We start from the raw sequence: 11040 nt of genomic DNA on the forward strand, positions 1-11040 counted from the left end.
TAACTCCGCACCATTTTCTCCTGGTCAAGCTACCGCACTAACACACACACTGGCACACTTCCACGTACCTTTACTTGCGCGATCAACACATCACCTTTCCTGCTTATACCAAAGCACTCACTCAGAGCAAGTGAAAGCTGGAGACGGGAGGGGTTGTTTAACCCAGACCCAGTAGTGTGGCCCGGGTTGCGGTCCAGGGGCGCCACAAAGTTGGACTCGGTCGGAAAAGCTGGAAATGTGCTTTGGAAATGTGGCCAAGGAAAGCACATACCGACCCCTGGAAAAAGCCGGTCCGCGCCATCATAATTTTCTCCAGGTGGTGCCTACACTTCATTTCATCTGGCCAATCTAGCTAACATACCTACGGCGCGATCGTTGTCGAAGCCACTCCAGCTTAACTTTGCTTTCTGTTCGTGTGTCTGGTGACGTACGCCGACCATCGGTCGCTAGGCGCGCGCGTGCGTCGTCGGTCGTTTTCGCAGTTTGCTGACGAGCGCTGCTATACAGACGACAGATTTGGACGATCAGCGGACGACACTACTATGCGTTAGAGCAAAAGCAAACAACACCGTTCATTACTGCATCGTGTGGGGTTCGGCCAGCTAGTGTCGTCTATCCAGCAGTTTCGTTTTCGTCGCTACTGCCCTGGAATGCGTGCACCACTTAACGAGGGAGGACCATTTTGCGCCTGCATGCTCCATGCTCCACGTATAGATGCATGCCTTTTTAGTTTGACAGTACTCACTACTCTCTCAAATATAAGAGCGTTTAGATCTCCACCACGAGCTTTACTCCGCAAATGTCACCCTCAAGAATAGCATTTCGGACTTCACTCTTTAGACCTTCTGACTTAAGGACCTTGTTAGAAGGGAGGCTGCCATGTCATGTCGCCTTTACCTCTCCTTTTGTTGTAACCTCTAATGTAACGTTTGGCCTCGCGGCCCTTTGAGTAATATATTCAAGTGGGGATCCTCTTCCCCCGGTGATTGTTCAAAAATTTGTTTTTATATTTTTTTACAGAGGGGGTAATAACTACGGGTAGGAGTTTCTTTCAAAAAATAAAACTACTACTACTGGCAGGAGCATTTTCGCAGAGTCGCCAAAAGTCATATGAAGTGTGTACTGTAATTTTTTGGAGGCTGGCGGATCTGTGCACAAACACAGTCATGGAACCGCACCCTTCATAATTTTTATTATTTTTTGCGTTTGTTGAGATGGCGTGTTTTAGTTTTAGCCATTCAAACATGTACCCAAAGTAAATCAAACACATAGTCTTAATTCGAAATTCTTATTCTTATAATAGGGTAAAATTCATTGCATTTACTAGTCTATCTACTAGTCTAGGTTGTCTAGTCCTCGCCATTGAGCTCGTCGAGGCTGTCGTAGAGCCGAGCGGCAGGCATAGACCCCAACGGCAGTTGATCTCGGGCTTGCACTCGGCCTCCTCACATGAGCGACAACCTCGATCCGCTCCTTCTCCAGCTCATCGTCGTAGGGGGGGAGCACTAGCGGCATTCCTCCGCTTCAGTGGCGGAGATCTCAAACATGCTCCCAACTAGGTCCTCGGGCCCAGGCTCGACGTGGATGGAGAACCGGAGCGACGACGCACTCTTCATCGGAGGAGTCATATCAGCGGCATTACATAGGTTGGGGACAATCGTGACGGGGACATGCTCATCCACAGGGAAGATGACACCCAATCCAGCGTCCCACGGGAGTTGCTAGATCCCCACGCGGTTGCCGCGATGAGAGGAGAATGCTCTAGCAGCTGCGGCGTGGGAAGAGGTTGCACCGCTAGCATGTGGCGTCTGGGACGACAAGTTGTTGTCATCGAGCAGCTTCATCCAATAGGCTGTTAGGGCAGCTCCAGCATTCTGGTGGTAAGCTCACCGCAAAGAGGGGAGGAGATCATGATACGGTTAGGATTGGCAGGGGCGCGTCTCCGTCGGGCTTTTAGAGCATGGTTAATAGTATAGCTAGTTGTTGGCTATATGGTCTTGCAACATCATCTATAGCCAACCTTATAGCCAGCAAGTACAATAACTGCATATAGATATGTATTACTTTTTTGCTACATGACCCACCTCACTCTCTCATAACATGCCTAGGAGCGCGTGCTGCAGCCGGTTATTAATCAGTAGCCCGCTTTCCTTCTCTCTCCCCCTCTCTCTCCTCCAACTCATCCAAAATATAATATTTAAAGGCTTACAGCTCGCCTACGTCATCCTATTGTACTTGCTCTTATAGCGGGAACGATGGGAGATGATGCCACGTGGTGGGCATCCAAGGGGTGGCCAGCGGGATTCTAGGGGCTCATGCGTGCTGTGAATGGCAGGTAGTTTGTTTCCAGTGGTTTACTGTACCGGTATGAGCTGTATGGGAGGCTGCGCCGCCGAGAACAAAGAGGAGGAAAAAGGTGAAGTTTCATTCGCGCGTGAGAAACTACTCCAAACTAGCCCTCCACAGCCTCCAAATTTGGAGGCTACAAGCTTGTTTTTAAACCAAACCCGATAACTTATTGTGATCTAGATGCATGTGACGACTCTGCAATAGTACCATTCAGTGCATCTACTAGAGTTGCTCTAACCAACCTTTTTATTCTGAAGTGCATGGCTACATATGTTGCCTCTTTTAAAACATCTCCCTTTGTGTTCATATAGGACTTCCCTAAAAGGATTATTTATAATCCCCCAAGTCATAGAAAAAATTATTGATCTCGGTCCTATTTGTCATAGATGAGGAAAGATATAAATGCAATTTGAGAGTGCCCCAAATATAAGAGAAGCCGAGAAAAATACAAGGTTGCTCCCAAAATGGCCATGCATTGTAAGAGAGATTGATGTCTTCTCTATCTAGATGAATGTATGTCCTTGTTATTCTCAATAATACTAGGCGTCATCCCTTCGTCACATGCTTGCTAATTTTAATTTAATCATCATTTACTTTTAGTAGCACAACAATTAAATAATAGAGATAACACAAATGCATGACCCATTTTATAACATATTTAAAATTGTCATTTTATTGGCGTTGATTGCGCCGGATAAAACTGCATTCTCTGACAATGGAGATGCCATGAATACGATTAAGCAAATTGCAACGACAAAAAATAGCCTAAATCTGCCAAAATAGAGGACACATTTATTTTTCCATCACCAAATACGATAGAACTTGTGGCTGAGGGAATGTGGAATCCACTATGCCATATTTTAAAGGTCACTTAACGTTTATAAACAACGTTTCCTATATCTATAAAGGAGTCAAAATGAAGTCATTTTTCTCGAAAGATACTCGATCCGTTCGAAAAATATACGGTGTACTTTGACCGTCTTTGTCCAAGCTTAATTGCTTGATAATATGTGGCTTATGCAACATAAAAATGGTATTGTGTTTTTTTATTCAAATGCGTATTCTTATGTTTTCATTTTGTAACAATGAACCAAATATTGTCAAAGCTTGAACTCTGGAATCAAATAAATAAGAAGAATTTATAGTACTCTTGTTAGTATGTTATGATGTAAGAAGGCATGATCAAAGTCTTTCATCAGATGTCGCAAATCTCCATTTATATTTGGATGCCAGAGTTACCTGTTTACTCTATTAGGATACAGGATATATCTATTGTTGTAGTTATTGATTGCGCAAATGTTATACCAATCAAAACGAATTCAACACATTTGAAGACAATAGAAATTAACAGACAGGGGATGGCAGTAATGAAAATTTCAAAAACTTCAGCGATTACAGTAGGCAATAAACGTTCTGTACGTACTCATAAATTGTTATGTCTCATGTTCAAAATGCTATGTATACAGTACTAGGTCCAAATACCAGTTTAGTTAGCCTGTGAAGCTGATAAATTTTCTCCATTACAAAGCTGCATTGACAGCCTAGCTAATAGCACTGCCTGCAGCTCCCACAGTCCGGCTGAAGAAAATTCAGCTACTTCACAGCTTTTAGCAACTGGTCGAGAACCCCCTTATTGCGCTATCACTTACCTCGTTGCTCCTCCTGCATGCACCCTAGCATGCACTGCATGCATGCATGCATATATATGATCTATGTAGTACGATCAGCTAGCTCGGTCGACGTACGATCTCACCGTTGGAAGCGTATGATGCGGCGGTCCTCGACGGGGGCGGGGGCGGGGGCGGGGGCGCCGTCGAGGGCGACGGGGAGGTGGTCGCCGCCGAATGAGCGGACGTGGTCGTTGAGCGAGCGCTTGTGCTTGAAGTCGGAGCCGCAGGCGCAGAACCAGCGCTTGCCGCAGTTCTTCTCGTGCGTGCGCCAGTCGCCCTTGACGGCGAAGGGCTTGGCGCAGCGGCGGCAGCGGAAGGGCCTGGCGCCGTGCTTGCGCTTGTAGTGCGTCTGCAGGGTGCGGAAGTCCTTGAGCGGCCGCGCGCGCGGGTGGGCCACGCTGTTCCGGCACCCGGCGGCGCAGCAGTAGCACGGCAGCTTCAGGAGCGCCAGCGTCTGCGTGCCCTTGAGCGACTCCGGGCCCTTGCGGTACTCGCGCCCGTGGCCCCACATGTGCATCTGCATCATCCATCAACACATGTTATGCATGCACACACTGGATTATTAGTACTTAACAAAGTATAACATTAGAAATTTAAGCCACTTGATAGGCGTTTTCATGATCGTTAGTGTGGATTTTCGTTGTTCGTCATGATTGATTGCATGAAATGCACTCAAAGAGATCTTGAATATCAAGCTTTCGGGGCTCCACCGGGGCGGGCATATATACATGTTTGGGTTTCAGAGTTGTTCTTTGCGGAAAGGTGGCTACTACCGCGACGGCGTACTGGTGATCACCATCAGGCCTTCTCTTTGGAATAAATTGACACTTGATTAGCTTTGGAGCTCCTAGGAGACGAGCCCTGGGTCCCATCCAGACACCAAACACCCGCAATGCCATCGGGAAAGTGGCCGGTGTTGGATAGGTCAGGCTCAACTTCGACGGGGCCATTCAACGGTGTTCTGCATGCAAGGTGTTCACAGTGATCTACCGGCCGGGTTTTTTGACCTAGTTATCCGAGAAACCTAGTGTCCTTGATGGTGTGTGGCCTTTGTAGAACGATCCGACGATGAAGCTTCGGCTGCTCCTCGTTTGTAACCAAGTGTGTGGAGACTTGGTTAAGATTTGGGGCAGGCGACCAAAACACTATGGTATGGTGAATTGATGATTCATGGCGAATTATGTAAGCAAGCTTAGATGATCTCGGTTCTCTCATTCGCTGGACTTAATTTTTGTACCAGCTGATTAAATTTCTAGATCATTTCTTTCTTTTGCGTGTCCAATATTATCACAAAATCAATCGAATCATGGCTTAACTGAAAACAGAACTAACAATAACTCAGGCGAGTGGTAATATATAAGAGCATGCAAGACATCATTTAATTTACCTGCATGTTATTGTATCTGTTGAAGCTCTTGTTACAGACATGGCAGACAAACTGCACCGGGCCGACGAGGATCTGCGCCGGCGTCGGGATCCAGTACCCGCAGCTCATGGGCACGCCGCTCTCTGCTCCGAGCACGCCGAATTCCGGCATGCTGACGCTGTTTGATCCTTCCACCGAGACCACCGGCTCGCCGTGCTTCTCTTTCTCCTCTGCCTCCACCTTGCAACCGCCATGGTTAGGTTCCAACTCATCCATCTCTTCCTCCTCCTCTTCGTCACAGTCGTGGTCATCATCTTCCTCCTGGCTCTCCTCCTCCATGATGTCATCATCGCAAGATCCACCAACCGGCAAGCCGATATTCAGATCCACGCCAGGCCCCAGCACCTCGGCCGCGCCGCTGCCCATGATCTCTTCCTTGACTGGAGGTGCAGGGTGATCATGGTCACCACCAGCCCCCTTCCCCTCCTCGAGCATGCGGAGCAGGGGCAAGCATGCCACGCTGCTGCGATCCTCTTGGTGCCCAGACGCCATAGACGACGAGGAGGACGAGAAAGTCGACGACGATCTCGACGAGGACGGCGACGCCGGCGGCGGCTTCAACCACTCGAAGAAAGGCGAGGCGACAACGTGCTCGCCTTCCATGGCGCCGCAGGTCCGCAGCCCCATCTTGATTTCGGCGGGGATATCAGTAAGTAATACAGGCCTCGCTTTGCAGGGCCGGGAGAATATGCAGTATATATAGCTCGCGTGATCTCGGGGGTTTGGTGGCGTGGGTGGAGAAGACTGGGATGTGGAAGGAGGGGAAAGAGGAAGGAATGGCAGCAGCAGCCTAATGTCAATGTGCGCCCATGTCACGTTCTTGAAGAAAACGAAGCGGCCACCACCTGGGGCCGCTTATATACAAGCTCGACCGGGCGCCTTTACGTTTGTGTGTACTGCGCCTGCACCCCTGGGTGTAGGCGTTGAAACTCTCGCCGATGCTTTCACACTCGATCCATGGGCGGATCAGGCAAAGCCGACGAGATAGCGCGTGCCGTGGGGGCGTGTGAATGTGCATGCGGAGCCCGGACCGTCGTCGCCGGCTGCTGCTGCTGCTGCCATACGATCGTGTGCGTGTACAGGGGAGGTGCGGCGGGGGAGCCCGGTTTGGAGACTTGGGATGGTCCCTGCCGCCGTGAGCTGCACAGGCGCGGTCCATGCGCGACATGGCGCCGCGGGTGGTGACTGCGGATCACATGCCGGGAATGTGCGCGGTCTGTGGGAGTTTAATTCGGGGGGTCAAGCGCAGTACACGCGTGTACACCGGGGATGAGGAAACAGAGGACGGGACTGTGCCGTGTTCTCACCTAGTATGTGCGCGACAGCCCTGGCCTATGTTTTTGATTTTTGTTTGGGACTTTTTCATACACATGCATAGTGAGAGTAGATAGTGGATGTGGATGTACCGGGACTTGGTGCACCCATCGTCTCCGACCTCACTCACTCTGGCTGAAAAGTGTTGCGGTGTAAAAAAAGAAAAACTGAGGCCGTAGAAACATGTGCCCATCATACTATGGTGAAATCTCAAATCCAGATTTGGAACGCACCACAAGAAACCAAAAAAGGCAAACCCAGTGTTGATTGTCACATTGCGGTCCAACTTGGGTTGGCTACTTCTTCTCTTTTTTTTTTGCGAGTGAGATTTTTTTTTGCGAGTGATTGTTGGCTACTATATATTCGCAAAGAGTTTTTTTTTACTTTTATCTCTCAACCTGTTTATTTAAATTTTGATTTGAAATTTTGTAGCATGTTACATGTGTGTTGCTTCTACTTGTTCTATCTGAAAACCTTTAACAGATATAGTGATATATCATATAGGTTCTCCGTTGCGGCTATAAGGCTCACCCATGGCGTATCCCAGCGGCGGAGCAAGGAATCCCATATAAGGGGAGCTAGTGAAAGGTATAAAATGTTGAAGGGGAACAAACACAATAACTAAGAACATTTAGTTTTGATAATATAGGCAACATAGGGTTCTCGCTCCTCCCCTAAAAAAAGACTAGGGTTTCGCCGCCTCTCGTCGGCACCGCCGCCGGTCCGCCTTGTCTTCGGTGGCCTTAGGGCCATGGCGGCGTGGTGGACCCCGACCCTTGCCGGCAGGAGAGCTTTGTTTTTAGATATTCTTTCGAGTTTTGCCAGGGTTTGTGTCCTACTCTTGAAGACGAGACAGTGGCGGCTCCCTGAAGATGGAATAAGGTTCTCTCCGCCCGTCCCAGTGGTGCATCTAGTATCGTCGGTGGGCGTATGGAGGTGTGTCTCTGGCGGATCTATCATTGGTGGATTTGTTCGGATTTGGTTATAGTTCGTCTATGTTCATGTGTCTTCAGGTCTACGCTACTCTTCAAAGGTGGCGGTTGCAGTTCTGGTGCCTTGGTCCTATGGGCCTTAGCACGACGATTTCCCGACTGTCTACTACAACAAGTTTTGTCCGGCTCCGGCGATGGAGGGACGATGACGGCGGCGCGCCTTCGGCTCGCTTCAGTGCTTGTAGTCGTCGCCCGGTGGTCTACGGATCTAGATGTAGTTTTGATTATTTCTGGTGTTCGTTATAATGCCATGATTGAAAAATGAATAGATCGGAAGTTTTCTGGCAAAAATATATATATATTCAATATAGGGGTGGTTTTAGAGAGGCCGCACCCCCCCCCCCCCCCCCCCCCCCAGATGATCCACTCTGAGATTTTACCATTGGCCCATATACCCCGCGTACTCAGCAAAAACACACAAAATATACTATAATTTTTTTAGTACAGTGCCCAAGCTTAAATGTCTAGATCGGTATGCATGAGCTCTGGCATCCTCCTCCGGTTGGCGTAGTCGTCCCAAGTCTAAATCTCTAGATCGGTGTGCATGAGCCCCTGACCTCCTCCTCCGGGTGACATTGTCATTTCCTCGTATGATTCTCGATTGCACCCTTTTTGAGTCGAGCACAAATGTTACATTCTCCAGTACTAAACCTTACTAGCTACTCGTAGTAAAGAGCTCGGCGAGGCAGCACGCAGTGATGCAAGAGGTGAGCGGTGTGCAGTGGGCAGGGCACCCTGTGGTGTGCGGCAAGTGAAGGCAGTCATGAAGGGGGGGTTGCCGTGCGCCAGGCCAAGGCAAGAGCACCCAAACTTGCAAGTGTAACTGCAAAGTTTTCTGCTTCCAAGTTTGTGTTAATCGCACCATCCTGGCTTAAAATCCTAGCTACACCACCGAAGCTCAGTCGAGGCCATCTAGGAAAATATTACATGCAGTTGTTAAGTTTTATGCAAATTTTTAGATTCGGTCCCATGTGCAAAATAACAATAAATAGAGAAGACATAGGTGATTTTTTGCCTCCTCGTGTTTGGCTTTTAGCATAGGCTAAAATGAACTTATTTGTTTGTGGAAGTCTTGCAATTCATGCGTGGGACGGTGGGAGTGGGGTTGTAAATTTTGAAACTTCGATCTCACAGGCATTCCAAAAGGTTCAAATTAAGAGATCACATGAGCTGAGTGTACGAAATCAATAACCACCTAGGATCTTTGAGTACGGGCTCACTAAGCCATTTTAGAAAGAAAGAAAAACATTACTCTCTCCGATTTAAATAATTTTTTTAACACAGTACAAACACAAGCGCTCATATACACGCGCACACACTCACCCCTATGAACGCACACATGCACACCCTACCCCTATGAGCACCTTTAAAAGACTGAGCCGGCATATCATCTTAAGATGAGCATCTTCGAAAGAATAAGCCGACATATCATATTGAAATTTTCAGAAATAAATGCGAGCACCAGGATTTAAACCCTGGTGGGCTAAGAATATCACAGTCCCTCTAACCATCCAACCACAGGTTGGTTCGCCGATTCAAATTAACTGCCGCAACGCTAGTACAACTTTGGAGGGAGTATTTGTTGGCTTGTAGCTGTTGTGCCGTACTTTTTTGTAGCAAAGGCTGCCGTCATTTACTCGCAAAAAAAGGCTGCCGTCATTAGTAGAAAAAACAGGTAAAGTAATGCTTTCCTTGGTAGGGTACACACCTCAAAACTTCTGAGAGCATCTTCAGCCGCGTCCCCAACAGGCCCTCAAGCGATTTTTTAGCGCCGGCGCCTAAAAGTCGGCCAGTCGCGTTCCGAAGAGCCTGTTTTTCCCCGGTTTAGACCGAAACTGGCACCGGCGGACCTAGGCGGAACCCGGCGCGCGGGGGGGGGGGGGGGGGGTGTGGGGGCGCCGGGGCAAGCGATTTTGGCGCGAACGAATTGCGCGCCCGCCGAGTTAGCGACCCCCGCCTCATCGTCCTCACAACGCCTTGGTTTCTCGCGGGGAATCAATGCCAAGGCTGCCGCCAGTCAGCCTTCAATCGATTCCTCACAGGCAGCGCGGCGACGCCCCCCCCCCCCTCCCGCCACGCGTACACACGACGCACACCCCCGGCCGCTATATAAAGCAGCGCCTCCCCTCGCCTGTGGCCGCACCCTGCTCCATGCCGTCCTCCAGCACCTCGAGGGCGGCAACGAGCCGCCGTTGACGTACCCTGCCGCCCCGGTCCCCCGCCGGAGCGGCGGTCAATGGATGCCGAGGAGGGCCGGCTCCTCTTCTTCCTCCTCCCACTCCTCCGGGTCGCCGGTGCTGTTCAGCGTCAAGGCCGAGCCCGAGCCCGGCCGCGGCGACGCCGCTCGGCCACCGCACCCGCAGCGTCGGCATCGTCATCAACAAGGGCGGGCGCGCCTCCTCCTCGGCTCCTCCCCGCGTCGTCAAGCCGAAGACGGAGCCGTGTCTCGCCGCCATGAAGACGGAGCCAGGGCTCGCCGGCGTGAAGACGGAGCCAGGGCTCGACGACGCGGCGGCCTTGAAGTGGGCGCGCGAAGACTGGGCACGGACGGAGCTGGATCGCCAGCGCCTCGCCCTAGAGTAGTTCGCCGCTCGGCGCCGTGGCCGCGACAAGGGAGGCATCGTCGTCCTCGAGGACGACATCGATGACGACGCGCCGCCACCAGTCCGTCAGGGCGACCCCGGGCAGGGGTCCGGCAGGGGCAGCCGCGTGAAGGAGGAGAATGATGACGAGGACAACGGCGGTGTCGGCGACTTCGCCTCTCTCAGCACATTATTCGGCATGTAGTCGCGGCCTCTTGTGTTTTTTTCTAAGTATTTTATCTATGTAAAAAAAAATTCAGTTCGCCAAAGTATACTGTTTCGTCGAATATTTGTTCCATTCGCCGAATTTTAGTCAAATTAATGTTAAAAAAAGTTTAAAACAGGCGTCTGGGGTCGACCCTGTGGGCGTCGGCTGGGAACCCGACCGCTCCAGACCGATTTTAGCGCTGGTTCATCATCAGGCGGCGATTTTTAAAGCCACCTGGGAGGCCAACGGCTGGAGTTGCTCTGACCTCTCCTTGGCCAGGGAGTACTACAACCTACACACAAGTCATCTAGCAATGTTGAAGTGCCTCGTCACCAGCGCTCACGACTGCTTCTGCAAACAACTGGCCGTGCTAGTGATCTTTCTTTCTTTCCTAGTCGTCTCGGCGGATCGACCGATCAGTCCAAATCACTCTCGCTCCCCGTAATCATCTCCTTCCCCCTCGTGGTCTGCAAGATCGGCCGAAATTGAGAGAAAACCA

The 11040-nt window shown here is 50.3% G+C and overlaps 1 protein-coding gene across 1 annotated transcript; it reads right to left on the bottom strand.

Moving 5' to 3' along the window:
• Positions 1–3747: 3747 nt before the first annotated feature.
• On the bottom strand, positions 3748–6211 carry LOC109768320 (uncharacterized). The gene is made up of 2 exons (XM_020327052.4): positions 5407–6211; positions 3748–4536 (listed from the first exon to the last, which is right to left on the bottom strand). The coding sequence occupies exons 1-2, from the start codon at positions 6070–6072 to the stop codon at positions 4099–4101; spliced, it is 1104 nt and encodes a 367-aa protein (XP_020182641.1). The 5' UTR covers positions 6073–6211; the 3' UTR covers positions 3748–4098.
• Positions 6212–11040: the final 4829 nt, after the last annotated feature.

This window comes from Aegilops tauschii, chromosome 3 (assembly GCF_002575655.3).
Source record: "Aegilops tauschii subsp. strangulata cultivar AL8/78 chromosome 3, Aet v6.0, whole genome shotgun sequence".
In the NCBI taxonomy this organism is placed as follows: domain Eukaryota; kingdom Viridiplantae; phylum Streptophyta; class Magnoliopsida; order Poales; family Poaceae; genus Aegilops; species Aegilops tauschii.

What these genes read in the sequence shown, in the direction of transcription:
- LOC109768320 (XM_020327052.4), bottom strand. Translation starts at nt 6,072, where the DNA reads ATGGGGCTGCGGACCTGCGGCGCCATGGAAGGCGAGCACGTTGTCGCC. An exon ending in ACAGATACAATAACATGCAG is followed by an intron (nt 4,537 to 5,406) that starts GTAAATTAAATG and finishes TGGATGATGCAG; the next exon opens with ATGCACATGTGGGGCCACGG.